Source organism: Hippocampus bargibanti, linkage group LG02 (assembly GCF_051943395.1).
Source record: "Hippocampus bargibanti isolate YZ-2025 linkage group LG02, ASM5194339v1, whole genome shotgun sequence".
Lineage (NCBI taxonomy): Eukaryota > Metazoa > Chordata > Actinopteri > Syngnathiformes > Syngnathidae > Hippocampus > Hippocampus bargibanti.
In genome coordinates this window covers 3,873,126-3,889,581 of record NC_142735.1, presented here as the reverse complement: position 1 = coordinate 3,889,581, position 16,456 = coordinate 3,873,126, and the positions used below count along the sequence as shown (strand labels likewise).

General features: G+C 41.9%; 1 protein-coding gene across 1 annotated transcript; it reads left to right on the top strand.

Annotated features, from left to right (window-relative positions):
• The first annotated feature begins 218 nt into the window (after nt 1–218).
• Nucleotides 219–16,224, top strand: LOC148901230 (pre-mRNA-processing factor 39). The gene is made up of 15 exons (XM_089021058.1): nt 219–361; nt 3,729–3,874; nt 4,815–4,940; nt 5,016–5,134; nt 6,330–6,497; nt 6,565–6,745; nt 6,834–6,938; nt 10,530–10,647; nt 10,725–10,864; nt 12,056–12,179; nt 12,285–12,556; nt 13,619–13,800; nt 13,891–13,965; nt 15,426–15,603; nt 15,684–16,224. Exons 1-15 carry the CDS (start codon nt 310–312, stop codon nt 15,753–15,755), a joined length of 2,058 nt encoding a protein of 685 aa, XP_088877184.1. The 5' UTR covers nt 219–309; the 3' UTR covers nt 15,756–16,224.
• The last annotated feature ends 232 nt before the right edge of the window (nt 16,225–16,456 follow it).

The window sequence follows — 16,456 nt, the reverse complement described above, 5'->3', positions numbered from 1 at the left end:
TATTTTGAAAAATTGGATTGTCGATAATTTGTCGCTCTTGTCGGCGCGCTTCTAGGTCACGTGATAGGTTACTTAAACCCGGGAGCAGTGGTGCGAAGGAACGAAGTACATATTACCAAGTGTGTACTTTACTATATATTTTTAGGTATTTACTTTTTGCACATAAAGTTAAGTTAAAGTTCCTTCGTTTGACTGAAGTTTTTACTGTTCGGTATTTTTACCTGCAACATTCGTGGTGTACGTGGTGACGTCATTCCAAGGTGCGTTTCAGCGGCGCGATTTAATGACGCAGGAGCAAGGCTTGCTATTATGGCGACGGAAGGCGAGAGGAGCGGCAAAGAAAAGCTTGGAGAGCTATCAGGTACCTTGAAGAAACCTGAATCCTAGTCACAAAGTGATGTTAGAAACGATGGTTTATTCTGCATGACCACACGCGAAACGTCTGCGAAAGAGATGCTTGGTTTGAAGAAAACCGTGACGAGCGCAAGCTAGGCTAACTTGGGTTCAAATGCATTCATGGGCAATTGGAATAAGACTTAACTTTAATGAACTCCTCACACAGAGTGCTACATTTGGTTTTTGCTTGTTATCACGATTATGTTTACCATGAATTCTTTACAGAGGTCTCAAGTGAGAGGAATCATTCTGCTTCGCTCTGAATTATGTATCTCGCAAATTTAACATGTTAGTGAGGGGGCGGTCAACATATTTAAATATGTGTTCCTTGTGTATTATTGTCCGCCACAATAGACTTATTTTCCATCTCGGGTTAAAGCTGATGTGTTTTGAAATTGAATAACTAATAAAGTAACAGATACCTAATAGAGACATAAAGTTGATGGAAAAATGAAATGTTACCATTTATTGTGACGCTTTTCTTGAGCAATGGAGGCTGCTAAGGCCCACACTACCTCTTGCAAAGATTTCAGATGAGAATGGTTAGACGACAAGGCAAAATCTGTCCCGTCATATTAATAATAATAATAATACATTTAATTTACAAGCGCCTTTCTGAACACTCAAGGACACTTTACAACAAAGACAACACACAAAACAGTAAAATCATGCATAAAGCAATAAATAATAAAACAGGATAATAAATTAGACCATGTAAGCAAGTTTAAAGAGATGGGTTTTCAGGTGAGATTTGAAAGTAGGGAGGGAGTCAATGTTGCGGATGTTGAGTGGAAGTGAGTTCCAGAGTTTAGGAGCGGAGCGGCTGAAAGCTCTGCACCCCATCGTTGTGAGACGGGCAGAGGGCGTGTAGAGGTGGAGGGAGGAAGAGGATCTGAGGGCCCGAGTCGGAACGGAGATTTGAATTAGGTCAGACAGATAGGGGGGGGCAAGGTTATGGATGGCTTTAAATGTAAACAGAAGTATCTTGAATTCAATACGGAGTTTAACAGGGAGCTAGTGGAGCTGTTGGAGGACAGGAGTGATGTGGTGAAATGAGGGGGTTTTTGTGATGATCCGGGCTGAGGAATTTTGGACTAGTTGGAGTTTATGGAGACATTTTTGATTGACCCCGAAAAGAAGTGAATTACAATAATCGATACGGGAGGTGACGAGACTGTGGACGAGGATAGCAGTGGTGTGAGGGGTGAGAGAGGGACGGAGACGATTGATATTGCGGAGGTGAAAATATGCAGACCGGGTTATGTTATTTATGTGGGAGTGAAAAGATAGTGTGCTATCAAGGATGACACCCAGGCTCTTAACCTGAAGGGCGGGGGACACGGTAGAATTGTCAATGGTGAGAGAGAAACTGTTTGCTTTGTGAAGGGTGGATTTTGTACCGACAAGGAGAAGTTCAGTTTTTTCGCTGTTTAGTTTGAGAAAGTTATGAGAAAACCAGGATTTGATTTCTGAGAGGCAAAGTGTAAGGGATGCAGGTGGAAGAGAGGCGTCGGGTTTACTGGAGAGGTAGAGCTGGGTGTCATCCGCGAAGCAGTGAAAATGAATTCCAAATTTGCGGAAGATATCACCAAGGGGAAGAAGGTATATAATAAAGAGAAGGGGCCCCAGGACAGAACCTTGGGGCACACCAGAAGACACAGGGGAGGACCGTGAAGTGAATGAGGTAATTTGGATAAACTGTGAGCGGCCAGTGAGGTAGGAGTGAAACCAACTGAGTGGGGTGTGTGTCACGCCTAGAGTGGAGAGTCGGTTGAGCAGGATGGGGTGAGAAATGGTGTCAAAGGCCGCAGATAGATCAAGAAGGATGAGAATAGAGAGGGAGCCGGTATCTGCTGCTATGAGAAGGTCGTTCGTGATTTTTATGAGGGCTGATTCAGTGCTGTGGCGGGGACGGAAACCAGACTGGAATTGTTCGTAGAGGTTATTGTGAGTGAGGTGAGAGTGGAGTTGACAGGCGACGTTTTTTTCGAGAATTTTAGCGATAAATGGAAGATGCGAAATTGGACGTAGGTTATTGAAATCATTGGGATCTGAACCAAGTTTTTTCAGGATTGGTGTTACAGCTGCGGTTTTAAGAGGGACAGGAACAATTCCAGTGGGCAGTGAGGAGTGAATAATAGCTGAAATAAAAGGGAGGAGATTTGATGAGGACAGTAGGGAGGGGGTCAAGTTGACAGGTGGAATTCTTGGACTTGGTGATGAGGTCAGAAAGTAAGGAGGGATGAGGGAGTTCAAAAGACGACAGCAGTTGATAGGGAGTAGGAAGGTTGGGGGAGGGGGGGATACAGAGGAGCCGAGGTGCTGGTGGATCTTGTTGATCTTTTCAGTGAAAAACAGAAGTAGTGCGTTGCAGGTGTCTGAGGAGTGAAAGTGTGGGGGGAGAGAGATAGGGGGTTGAATGATTTTGTTGTATAGGGAAAACAGAGTCCGTGAATTCCCACTGTTAGCATCAATCAGTCCAGAATAGTATTCCGATTTTGCGCGTGTGATAGAGTCCTTGTAGTGGGTGAGGTGAGCTGTGTACATGTCCTGGTGGGTGGTGAGGCCGGTCTTTCTGTAAAGTCTTTCCAGCTGCCGAGTTTTCGCCTTGGTGGAGCGGAGTTGGGCGGTGAACCAAGGGGCGGATCGAGTGAATTGGACTGACCGGGATTTAACAGGAGCAAGGGTGTTGAGCATGTGTGCAAGGTCCATGTTGTATTGGGAAACAAGTTCATCAGGGGGGGAGTTGTAGTCCGGTTTGAGGTTGGCAGCCATTGCAGTGAATATTATTTTATTCTGCCCGCGAAACCAAATCGAGCATGTCAAGTACCATGATGCTTAATTTACAACAGATTATTTTCTTACAGTGTTTTTTAGGTGTTCAATTGCCTTACATGTTTCGGCGTATACTTCCGCCTTCGTCAGAGTGACACTCTGAAACACGCCAAAACATGTAAGATAATTGAACACCTAAAAAAACACTGTAAGAAAAGAATCTGTTGTAAATTAGATATCAAGTAGACAGGATGAACTTAACACAACTACCATGATGCTTGCCAAAGTCCAAACTAAAATTTCAAACTGTCGTATGTAAACCACAAGAAGAATAACAGTTATCATTCTTGACTTCAGATTTGAAAACTAGTTATTCATTAATTTGTTGTGTGTTATGTTTGTAATATGTGGAGGAGATGAAACATTCTAATGCTTTCCCCAAATTCATCATGGCCCTCGGGAGGAAACCGTGACTACAATGTGGCCCACACCAAAAAAATGAGTTTTGGGCTACACAGACGCGGCCGTTAATGCAACTGTGACCTTTGCGCATGCAGACCCTGCTTCCATTTCACTCCCTCCAACCACAGAAGATGAGGCTGGGGATTTGCCAGAAGACTTTGAACGTCTGTGGAATGCTGCACATCAAAACTCTCAAGACTTCACCAGTTGGACTGACCTGTTGCAATACTGTGAGCAAGAGGTGAGAGCTTAAGGTTTAAATAATAATAAAAAAACATTGTTGATTAATATCAGTCTGGGTCTCAAAGACCGAAGGCATTCATGAATATGCATTAAAGGACAACCGACACCATTTTTTTGTTTCCTAACTGTCATCGGAAAAACGTTTTATAGCTTCTAAAATACCCAAAACACGCAGGCTGATATTTTTAGTCAAATGAAAAACACCAATAAAAATGACTTAAAGTGTCCAAAAACGACTTCAAAATGAAACCGGAAATGGCCAGTTTCAGAAGGTCCGGCCCCCTTGTTCGTGACGTCACGCCAGGATGTCTTGCCTTGCTCTAGAATCAAAACAATGGCTTCAGATTTGGAGAAAATGCTTTCTTGTTACTCATCCGGTTATGAATATGATTCAAATACTTCTGAAGAGGAAAGCATAAATGTTTGCAATCGATTAAAGAAGTCTTTACGGGTCATTTTGAGGCATCAGGACTTATATGTAGCGTCCCCGAATATGCACAAGATGGCGCCCAAGCTCCGTTGGAAATGGGCTGATTTGTCTGCTGGGAATTTGTGTCAACTAGTATCAAATAGTAGTCTTGGTGCAACACACAACGATTCACCATTGCGTTATTGATGTGTTTTCCCTTTTAATTTCGCCATCAACACGAAGTTTTCAGACCAAATAAATTACCGCAAAATGCATTGTGTGTGTCACTTTCTCGGTCAGTGGCGTTCCAGACGTGACGTCAGGCATCGTCTTCAACTCGAAAACAAGACTTCCTGAATATTCAGTGCAAGTCTTAAAACGTAAAATATAGCTATATGCCGTGGAATCGTTGTAAAATTCGCTCAGTAGAAGTCATTTGAAGTGATTTTACAAATTATGGACACAATTTGTCCGGAGGCGTCGGTTGTCCTTCAAGTGTAATGGAACGTTAACACATGGTTCTTGTTAGGGCCATGATGCAGCATCCCAAAGAGCCCTAATGGCCTTCCTCGGACGGTATCCCCTCTGCTATGGTTATTGGAAAAAATATGCTGATTTGGAGCGTCGTGCTGGGAATAATGAGAGAGCAGCGGAGGTGCGTGTGTGCATGCGTGTATGTGTGGCTAAGTTGTGTAGCCATGGTACTAATTCGATTTTTTTTTTGTGTTAGGTGTGTGTTCAAGGCCTCCAGTCAATCCCTTTGAGTGTTGATCTGTGGATCCACTACATCAATCTCCTGTTGGGAACACTGGACATGAACCAGCACGAGTCACCCAAGCGTGTTCGCAGGTACGCGTCCATTCAGAATTACTGTTGTTTTTGATTTAGTACTTTTAATTTCATAAAATGTGGTGAGGATCATGTATGTATTAGGTTAGGGTTTGGTTCTTATAAGGGGTTAAAGGACAACCGACGCCCCCCGGACAAGTTGTGTACATAATTTTCAAAATCACTTCAAATGACTTCTACTGACCGCATTTTACAAAGATTCCACCACATATAGCTATATTTTACGTTTTAAGACTCGCGCTGAATATTCAGGAAGTCTTGTTTTCGAGTTGATTACGATGCCTGAAGTGACGTCACATTCGGAACGCCCCTGACCGAAAAAGCCACACCCAATGCATTTTGGGCCCTTTTTTTCATTAGAAAAAACCGTGTTGATCGCAAAATTAGAAGGAAAACGACATAAATAACACAATGGTGAATCGTTGTGTGTCGCAACAAGACTACCGATTGCAGTAAAACGCATAAAGAAGGTGTTAAGTTGACACAAATTCCCAGCAGACAAATCAGCCCATTTCCAACGGAGCTCGTGCGCCATCTTGTGCATTTTCTGGGACGCTACATTGTAGTCCAGACAGCTCAAATTGATACGGAAGGACTTCTTTCATCGATTCAAACATTTATGCTTTCCTCTTCAGAACTATTTGAATCATATTCATAACTGGATGAATAACAAGAAAGCATCTTCTCCGAATCTGAACTCTGAAGCCATTGTTTTGATTCTCGAGCAGGGCAGTTTGTGACTGTGTATCCTGGCGTGACGTCACGAACAAGGGGGCGGGACTTTCTGAATCTTGCCACTTCTGAGCTCATTTTGTGGCAGTTTTAGGACACTTTAAGTCATTTTTATTGGTGTTTTGCATTTGACTAAAAATAGCAGCCTGCGTGTTTTGGGTATGTTTGGGTAATGTTTAGATGAACCGTTTTTCCGATCTCAGTTGGGAAACAAAAAAAATGGTGTCGGTTGTCCTTTAAAGGATAACTAAAACTAAACTAATAAAGTTGTGCCGGTAAACTTTAGTTCGCTGACAAAGCTTTTCGGATGAGGAAGCAAAACATCCGACACCTTCAAAGAAGTGCAGATGACGGCTGAAGAAACCTTTTCATTACGGAAAAATGTTTTGCTGCTGTCATGGAAAACACAGTACCTTTATTTGGATTTGCCTTTTCTTCCCTGATATTGATTTTCAAATTACAGCGTGTTTGAGGACGCGGTTGTAGCAGCAGGCCTGGACTTCCACTCAGACCGGCTGTGGGATCTGTATGTGGAATGGGAGAAGGAACAAGGCAACTTGAGAAATGCAACAGCTGTACTAGACCGAGTCCTCCAAATTCCTACCCAGCACTACAACACGCACTACGAAAAGTAAGACATATCGATGCTTACAATCGTGATTGAGAAAAATCAATTTTGTTGTTGTTGCATGGCGTAGGTTCAAGGCCCATCTGAGCGGCAGTGAGCCCAAAGAAGTGCTTTCTCTGGAAGAGTATGAGGAGGTGAGGGCCTTTTGTCGCGAGACTCAGAAAGTGGAGCGTGCTGAACAAGCCAAGGAGAAAGAAAAGGAGATGCCACCCGGGGAGGAAGAACCTGCCACGCCTGAGGGCACAGACTCAGTGAGGAACTTTTTCATCACGTCACACTTAAAACCCATTGAACTGAGATCATAATGACTTTGATTGTGTCCACATTCACTTTGCATAGGAGGAGCTGATGCAGAGGATAAGAGATCAGGTGTTGGTTCGCCGGGATAAAATTTACCAGAAGAATGAAAGTGAAGTTCGCAAGAGATGGGACTTTGAAGACACTGTGAGTGATGCATGGTCTGTTATCTTGATTTTTACACCTTTATTGGAACCTGACTCATAGGTAAGCCCATTGTTCCTGAAGATCAATGAAAAGGTTTCTTCAGTTGTTATCTGTACTTCTTTGAGCGTGTCAGACGTTTCGCTCCTCATCCGAAGAGCTTCGTCAGCGATCTAAAGTTGTGCTGGTGACTCTGGTCCTATATATATATATATATATATATATATATATATATATATATATATATATATATATATATATATATATATATATATATATCCCTGCTCTGATAGGTCTAAGATTGGGAGAGCAGTGGACTATTCCCTGAAGCTAATCTGATTACTTCTTTTGGTCTGTCTGATTCCCTCTAATGACCTATAACATGTTCTAGAATGTTACCTCTGATGACCTCTAATGTTCAAGAACATGTCTAAAATGTTACCTCTGATGACCCCTAATTTTTCGAAGACATGTTCTAGAATGTCACATCTGATGACCTCTAATGTTCAAGTACATGTTCTAGAATGTTTCCTCTGATGACATCTAATAGTCAAGAACATGGAGTAGAATGTTACCTCTGATGGCCCCGGATGTTCTAGAACATGTCCTAGAATGTTACCTCCGATGACGTCTAATGCTCTAGAACACCTAATGTTCTAAGACATGTTCTAGAATGTCACATCTGATGACCTCTAATGTTCAAGTACATGTCCTAGAATGTTACCTCCGATGACCTCTAATGTTCTAGGACATGTTCTACAATGTTACCTCTGATTACCTCTAATGTCCTAGAACGTTACCTCCGATGACCGCTAATGTTCTAGAACATTGTCTAGATCTAGAATGGTACCTCAGGTGACCTCTAATGTTCTAGAACATGTACTATAAGTTACCTCTGATGACCTCGAATGTTCAAGAACAGGTCTAAAATGTTACCTCTGATGACTCCTAATGTTCAAGTACATGTTCTAGAATGTTACCTCTGATGACCTCTAATGGTCTAGAACAGGGGTGGGCAAACTTTTTGACTCGCGGGCCGCATTGGCTTCTAAAATTTAACAGAGGGGCCGGGCCAGGAGCATTTAGAGGGAGTGTTTGGGCCGGAAATACTAAGCCTAAAGCATTAAAGGACAACCGACGCCTCCCGACAAGTTATGTCCATAATTTATAAAATCACTTCAAATGACTTTGACTGAGCGTATTTTTCCACAGCATATAGCTATAGTTTACGTTCTAAGACTTGCGCTGAATATTCACTAAGTCTTGTTTTCGAGTTAATGACGATCCCCATGTGATGTCACGTTTGGACCGCCCCTGACCGAGAAAGCGACACACAATGCATTTTGGGTACTTTGTTTGGTCTGAAAACTTCGTGTTGATGGCGAAATTAGAAGGAAAACACATAAATAACGCCATGGTGAATCGTTGTGTGTTGCACCAAGACAACTATTTGATATTCGCTGACACAAATTCCCAGCTGACAAATCAGCCCATTTCCAACGGAGCTTGGGCGCAATCTTCAGAATCAGAATCAGAATCAGAATACCTTTATTCGTCCCGCAATGGGGAAATTTGCAGTCCACAGCAGCAATTGAAGAGGGATGGGGTTGGGGTGGGAGTGAAAGGATAGAAAACAAGATATTCTAAGCAATCTTCTGCATTTTCTGGGTGCTACATTGCTGTCATTGGCGGCTCGAATTGATATAGGAGGACTCCTTGAATCAATTGCAAACATTTATGCTTTCCTCTTCAGAACTATTTGAATCATATTCATAACTGAATGAGTAACAAGAAAACAACTTCTCCGAATCTGAAGCCATTGTTTTGATTCTCGAGCAAGGCAAGACGTCATGGCGTGACGTCACGAACAAAGGGGTGGGACCTTCTGAAACTGGCCATTTCCAGATTCATTTTGAAGTCATTTTTATTGGTGTTTTTCATTTAACTAAAAATATCAGCCTGCCTGTTTTGGGTATTATAGACGCTATAAAACGTTTTTATAATGTCAGTGGGAAACACGAAAAAATGGTGCCGATTGTCCTTTAAATGTAGTGTGTACAAACCTCATAGCACAGTAAGAACCCAATTTATTAACTGTCTTTCAAATGTGAAAAATATCCCTGATCAGTTAATAAATTTGTCTCAAGGAATATGGCGTTTACATACTATTTCGCAGATACTTGGAGGAGGAAATGGAAATAGATTAAAATAACATATGCACGTGATTCATCAAGATTGCGTCTGTTTTTAATACGTTTTCATTGAAGGGGCAAAGTTAAAGAAATCAACATTTATTGAAAAATGGAATCACTTTCAACATTCAAAACATATTATTCCACAACGAAATATTCAAGCTCAATAATACCTACTTGTGTTAAATTCCGTCAAATCATAGATGGTTTGTCCTGACCGCGCGCTCAACAAACTCCTCACTGACGCCCTCGCCTTCACGCGCAAACAATACACGTGTACCGTCGTACAATGACAATCGACTACTGCAGCAAAATCTAGCCATGCACATTTACCGTAAATTAGCAAGGTAGCATTTGTAGTAGGTACATTCTTGATTTAAAAGAAAACGTTATACTTTGTGACAATGTTTTTAATGTGATTAGTTGTCTCATTGTGCTTCAGGTTGTGAAAGATGGGGCAGGCAACTTTTCAGTTATCTGCCCTGTTGTCCGCTAACTTTTTGTCATGAGTTTCAGACGCTGTTTTTACTATAATTTGGGCAGGTTCGGCGGGCCGGATTAAAAAGCCTAACGGGCCGTATGTGGCCCGCGGGCCGTAGTTTGCCCATACCTGGTCTAGGATATGTCCTAGAATGTATTGCTCCCCCAACCTTAGAGCAGAGACCTATCATGGCAGAGGTCAGGCACCGCCACCTGTGTCCATTAAGCAAAAATGCATTGTGTGTCGCTTTTTCGGTCAGAGGCGTTCCAGACGTGACATCACGTCAGGCATCGTCGTCAATTCGAAAACAAAACTTTCTGAATATTCAGCGCAAGTCTTAAAACATAAAATATCGCGATATGCCGCGGAATCTTTGTAAAATACGCTCAGTAGAAGTCATTTGAAGTGATTTTACAAATTATGGACACAACTTGTCCGGAGGCGTCGGTTATCCTTTAAACATACCGATATAAGCCTTAAACATACATTCCATACAACATATAGCACTAAAGCAACTTATGAACAAATTCATCTTCAGTTCGGAACGTATCTCGTTCGGAAATTGTGGAGCGTCTGTATTAATTCTTTTGATAAAGTACAATGTGATTGTTCTTTGTTAAAAATACATTTCTGTACTAATGTCCTTGATTATTGTCTTACTGGAGCGGGCAAAGAGTGTCATAGAGTGATACCGTAGCTGGGTCCTAGAAAACAACTGTCAACTGTACTGATACTATTATTTAGCATGCAGATAGCACTCACCAATTCACATGGCTACCACACTCCCCGGTGCAAATCAAAACAGACTCAAAACTGTCAGTCCTGTTATAAAAATACGCATTGACCATGAAGCAGGAATAAAGTGATAAAAACATGGTCTCAGTGAGCTCAAATAGTCTGGTATCGATTTTTTTTATGTAGATCAAACGTCCATATTTCCATGTGAAGCCGCTTGATCAAATCCAGCTTCGTGGTTGGCACTCCTACCTGGACTGGGAGCTCGCTCAACTGACCAAAGACACTGTACACAGTAGCAAAGGTGATACCCGAACACGTGCCTTGTCTTGTAACTGTAAAACCAGAACCATCCTCTTTGAAACTAGCGCCTTTGTGCAGACGCAGATATCAACGAGACCACGGAGAGCCCGCAGCAAAGAATGGAGGAAACAGATGTCGCCCTTGACGATCACAGAGTTCGTGTTCTCTTTGAGAGATGTCTGATCACCTGTGCTCTCTATGAGGAATTCTGGACTAGGGTGAGTGAATGAATACACTCAGTTCCCAAAACATTCGGTGCACCATCTTGATTTCTAAGAGGAATCAATACTAAAATCCATTCTATAAAATGGGCTCTTTCTCGATGTTTTTTTTTTTTGGAACCTCAGCCCAGGGAGGTTCTGAATTTGGATGGCGATTGGTCACTTGTTTCACTTTTCAAACACATGGTGACAACAGAATATGCCAAACCAAGCCAGAAAACAATACAGTGATACCTCAGTTTACAAACTTAATTGGTTCCCAGAAAGTGTGTTAGGCGAAAAGTTCGTCTTCCAAACATTTATTTCCCATAAGAAACCATTAAAACGAGAATAATCCGTTCCCAGGTCCCCATAAAACATAATTTTCTATTAGATAAACCTTAAAACTACACCAAATATACCTTATTTTATGTATAATAAATGTGCTATTGTATTGTAGTTAACAACAACAAACACTGTATAATACTGTACTGTAGTTGTTTTATTTACCTTTGTGATGGTTGTGGATGTAGTTGCCCCTTGATACTTGCCGTGCTTTCTCGGCGATAATACCCTCACTCACACTGTCCCCTGCTAGCTGCATTTCATTAATCAAAATCAACAGAGGTTTTTCAACCTCTTCTGTTGCCTGAGACCGTTGCTTAGACAACACAGAAACACCCTTAGCCACACGTAGCAATGGTCGACTTAGCGTACTGGTACTGGGACGCTAAGTCACGCCAACGCACACCTCATTCATGTTTTTCGATGATCTCCTTTTCTGATTGACTGTAATTTTATTTTGTGTCCTCTTCGGCTTAACACTAGCATGTGGATGAGTCTTTTTCGGTCCCATAATAGCAAAAGTATCCATTCTATAACAAACCACATCTGCACTCAAAGAAAGAGGCTGACGAAAACTAGTCTACCACCTACTGTCAGCCAAGACTATATTCTTAATGTTCGTAAGGCGAAAGGTTTGTGAGCTAAAGCCTTCGTAAGCTGAGGTATCACTGTATTACAAAGCGCAGGGATGCATCTGGGCCGCACCCATGCGCCATTGTTGCACCTTCATGTCCTCTTTGACAACATCCATAAACCTCCTCTTTAAACCTTCCTTTCGTTCTCCTGCCTGGTAGTTCCAGCCTCATCATGTGTATGAAATGTGCGATATCAATAAAACTTCCTTCCCTTTGTGTTTTTGTTCAGTATGTTCAATACCTGGAGACGCGCAGCGTGGATGATATTCGGGCTGTCTACAAGCGAGCCTGTCTTCACCTGCCTTCCAGCCCGAATCTTCACATGCGAAGGGCCACCTTCGAGGAGAGACACGGTATGCGGCAAAACCCATTAACTTCTCCCGTTGGTCCATTTTCAGTACTGTTGTTTTTTTTCCTTTGTCCTCTCTTTTCTCACCATGTCTCATCTTGGCTCTCAGGTGACCTGGCTGAGGCTCGGCGGGTACTCGAGGCTCTGGATAAAAACATGCCAGGATTGGTCGTAGTTCGTCTCCGCAGGGCCGCTTTAGAGAGGAGGGCGGGCAAACTGGAGCAAGCGGAAGCTCTTCTCCAGGAGGCCGTGAGCCAATCGAAAGAAAAGCCTACCATGCACGCCTTCTACTCCGTCAAGCTTGCTCGGCTGCTGCTGAAGCTTGGGAGAAACCCCGGTAGAGCTCGCAGCGTTTTACAGGAAGCACTGGAGATCAGTCCGGTGAGTGACAAGTACTTGTTCTGTAAGTTACTGAACTTTTCAGCTTTAAGAGCTGAAACAATTCATGGAATAGCGCAAATCTATTTTCGATGATACATAAAAGTCGAAGAAAAATGTCTTCCTCAAACCTTTGTAGTGATTATTAATCTATATGGACTAATGTTATACAACAATAAACTCATTCACTACCATTCACATTTATTCGGGAATTCAAAATATGACATTGAGCGCCATTCCCGAATTTGTTCGGCTTTTGTTTTTCAATGCTTGGGTGCCGATAAAGCGCTGGCCATGGCCTCAATGGCAATGTTAATTCTTTTCCACAAGGGGAGCAGCATTTCCCTTTTTTTCCATGTTAGCACTTTGTTCCAGCTTCGGCTGTTTTTTGGACAGCCGCCCTCATTTCAAAATCATAACTGCAGACGCTTATAATTTAGGAATTAACTCTTTTTTTTTTATGAAAGAAGAGAGTCTAAGGTTTCTTAGGCTTTATTGAATGTTTATGTAGTCCTAAAACTTAATATTCTGTGGGTCCAGGACTTCAACTGAGTCGGGTCTTTTTAGAGCCTGCATTAGATCTAGCTAACTAGCTATTAGCTATATGGCTATCTAGCTAGATGGTTATCTCGCCGGCTATCTATTAGCTATCTATTAGCTAGCGAGCTAACTTTATATCTATTTTAGTTATTTCCGGGTTGAGTGAACGCTGGCGCGTGTGGCTGTCGCTGCTCACCCGCAGAATAAAAACGTATCATGTGACTGTAAAGTGACCTTGAGAGTTTTGAAAGGTGCTTAGAAATGTAATATTATTATTATTATTATTATTATTATTATTATTATTATTATGAAGATTATCACTGATTATGATTATTTTAGTCAAGTGTATAGTGTATATACAGTACTTTTTGTGTTGCATTTGTGTGATGTGCAGCGACATTTGTCAAATGGAAAATATGCGGGTTAGCCTCTTAACTTGCGCAAGACCTATAGAACGCTAGCCAGTCTCAGTCGTGCTCTGAAAACATGATATCTGAGCTCTACAATTGTTCTTCTCCCTGTCAGGGTAATGACAAGTTGCACCTGAACCTGCTGGAGTTGGAGTCATCAAACTATACATCTTCGGCTGATGCTGTACATGAGTGTGTGACACGAGCCCTGGCAGCGCCAATTGCGCCCCACACTAAACTTATCCTCTCACAGCGCTGCCTTCAGTTTGTGGAAGAGTACAGCAACTCTGTCAAGAGGTCAATTCTCACTCATCATTTTTTTAAGGGATTTTATTTTTATTCCTAATGGTCGTCATGGCTTACAGTCTGCCTCTGTATCATACTTAGTGTGCTGTCTGTTTACGAAGAACACCAGAAACTCCTAAAAGAGCTGGGCGGGACAAAACGAGAAGGAGAAAACAGGTAAGGATAGAGTAATAAGACAGAGGAAGTCAACCATTAAATACTTAGACTGCTGGAAATTAGAGAGGTGTGGAATTTCAGGATGCACCGGTCCAACGGTTTATAGAGTTCTCTTGCAATCAATAATCATTAATGAATCTGCCAAATTAGCCTTTATTAGTCTCGCAGTGGAGACATTTACATCTCACAGCAGCAAAGTTATGGGAGGAAAGGAAAGAAAGAAGTAGAAAAACAAAATACAGGACCTGCTGTAAAGGCAGCCACTCTCACGGCGCCATTTTGAAGACAAATGAACCAAAAAATAAATATGACAACACAAAGACACAGACAGTCATTCCATGTACTTTCTGCACCTTTTTTGTTGTATGAATCAGTTCTAGAAAATAAAAGGAGAGTATCAAAGCGTCCTTTACATCAATGGATCCGGGACGTCATGGTGAAATGGTGCACTTCTGCTACAAGCTAATTGTTGAAAGCAAACACGAAGTTGTAGCATCCATTGACGAAAAGATATTGTTTCATCTCCTCTCCCACGTAAATCCGCTTCAATTCCAAGCAGCGACACATGCATCAATTGATCCTTGATTAATTAATTGATCCTTTTTTGTTCATTATTTCCAATCCCACCCTCCGAATGCTGGGACACATCGATTTAAGTTATCTTCAAAAATCCCACCCGCGAAACATTTTAGTGGAATCACACACGCTCTGATTGAGAACCGCAGAAATCAGAGAAAATAGAATGTCGAGAGGCTGAAATTGAGGATTTCGACAATTTTGAATTAAAGTAGGTCTCAAATTTATTAATCGATTCTCAAAAAGAATAATTGATTCGGGGAAAGAGATGCCCATTTCACTGAAAGGTCAGGGCATTGTCATCAAATGGTGAGTAGTTTTACTTTATTTCAACGTTGCTGTACCGATAACCATTTTGTGTTTGAAGAGGCCTTTTATCGAGCATCTTCATTTTTATTAACTCATTCACTGCCATTCGCAAATTTATTCGGGAATAGAAAATATGCAGAAGAGCGCCATTCCCGTTTTGTTTTTTCATGCTTGGGTGCCGATAAAGCGCTAGCCATGGCTTCTGGCAATGTTTGTTTTCTTTTCCACAAGGGTGCAGCATTTTCCCTTTTTCCATGGTGGCAATTTGTTCCAGCTTCAGCTGTTGTTAATGTATAAATTATATAAACCAATATGTATGTATTGCATTGTATTTTGGACAGCCGCCCTCATTTCAAGCTCATATAACTTCAAACCTATATACTTTAGGAATTAACTCTTTTTTTTTCTGATAAAAGAAGAGAGTCTACGGTTGTTAACGCTGTACTGAATGTTTAAATCCAAAGTTGTTTAGTTGCAGTCTCTGGGTTGAAAATTGCTGATTCCACAGCCCTTCCTCATTATAAAGAAGCACAGTACGCTGGTCACCACCACGCTTCTTCTTATGTTCCCCACAGAGACGAAGACCGAGGGAAGGTGATCAAAAGCGATGATGACGCCCCAAAAGACGACTCATCGGCACAAACCCCACCCACTGATCCCCAAGCCCCGGTCACTGTACCGCCTCCCCCAGCGATGAACATGGATAGTAACGCCCAGTCTGGTGGCTACGGCGGATACAGCAACTGGTATCAGGTTAGAATGAATTGCGTCTCTAAAGTGGATCTCAGCTGATTTCTAATGTCGCGTAAATAATTTGCTTTTCCTTCCGCCAGCAACCAAACTACAACAGTTATGGCTACCAAAACAACTGGAACTACAACCAGGGATACTATCCACCCAGCTAAAAGTTTCTATGGACGACCAAATGAGGCACCAGGACAGGAAAAAGAAACTGAGTGAGCCGGTCCTCCCAAGTCAAAAGGTTACCCATCATCCCCCCACCCCCTATTCACTCTGCATCTCAGTTTTTTCCTCACAAAGGTACAAGGGTCAGGCTCCATGTGGCAAAGCGGCCAGAGGAGCCTGACACAACTGTGTGTTGCTAGTTAGAAGTCGACCTGTTTTTGGCAGAACTATTTTTAGATTTGCTTAGAGCAGGGGTCGGGAACCTACGGCTCGCGAGCCATATATGGCTCTTTTGATGATTGCATCTGGCTCACAGATAAAACTATGAAATACTGTATGTATTTTCGCTGTTCATTAGCTGTTTGGGCTGCAGTTGGCTGAAAGCGCAATTTTGATTGGATGATACTGACTAGATGGCCGTTGATGTCAAAACAGGTAAACTCCCCCTTTTGAATAAGCGGGCGAGGAGTATTGTAGTGATGGGCATTACGGCTACTTATAGACACCCGATTCTTTTGGATTGGCTCACCAAAAGATTGACTCTTTCGGCTCTCAAAGAATCCTCCGTTTTTTTTTTTGTTTGTTTGTTTTGCTTCAATTAATTTCCTACCAAAAATAATGTGAAATATCTATAATGAATTTACTAATGCAAAGAATATACAATATATAAAATTCAAAATGTATGTGGCTTTTTTGAATG

What these genes read in the sequence shown, in the direction of transcription:
- LOC148901230 (XM_089021058.1), top strand. Translation starts at nt 310, where the DNA reads ATGGCGACGGAAGGCGAGAGGAGCGGCAAAGAAAAGCTTGGAGAGCTA. An exon ending in AAAGCTTGGAGAGCTATCAG is followed by an intron (nt 362 to 3,728) that starts GTACCTTGAAGA and finishes TTGCGCATGCAG; the next exon opens with ACCCTGCTTCCATTTCACTC. An exon ending in ATAATGAGAGAGCAGCGGAG is followed by an intron (nt 4,941 to 5,015) that starts GTGCGTGTGTGC and finishes TTTTTGTGTTAG; the next exon opens with GTGTGTGTTCAAGGCCTCCA.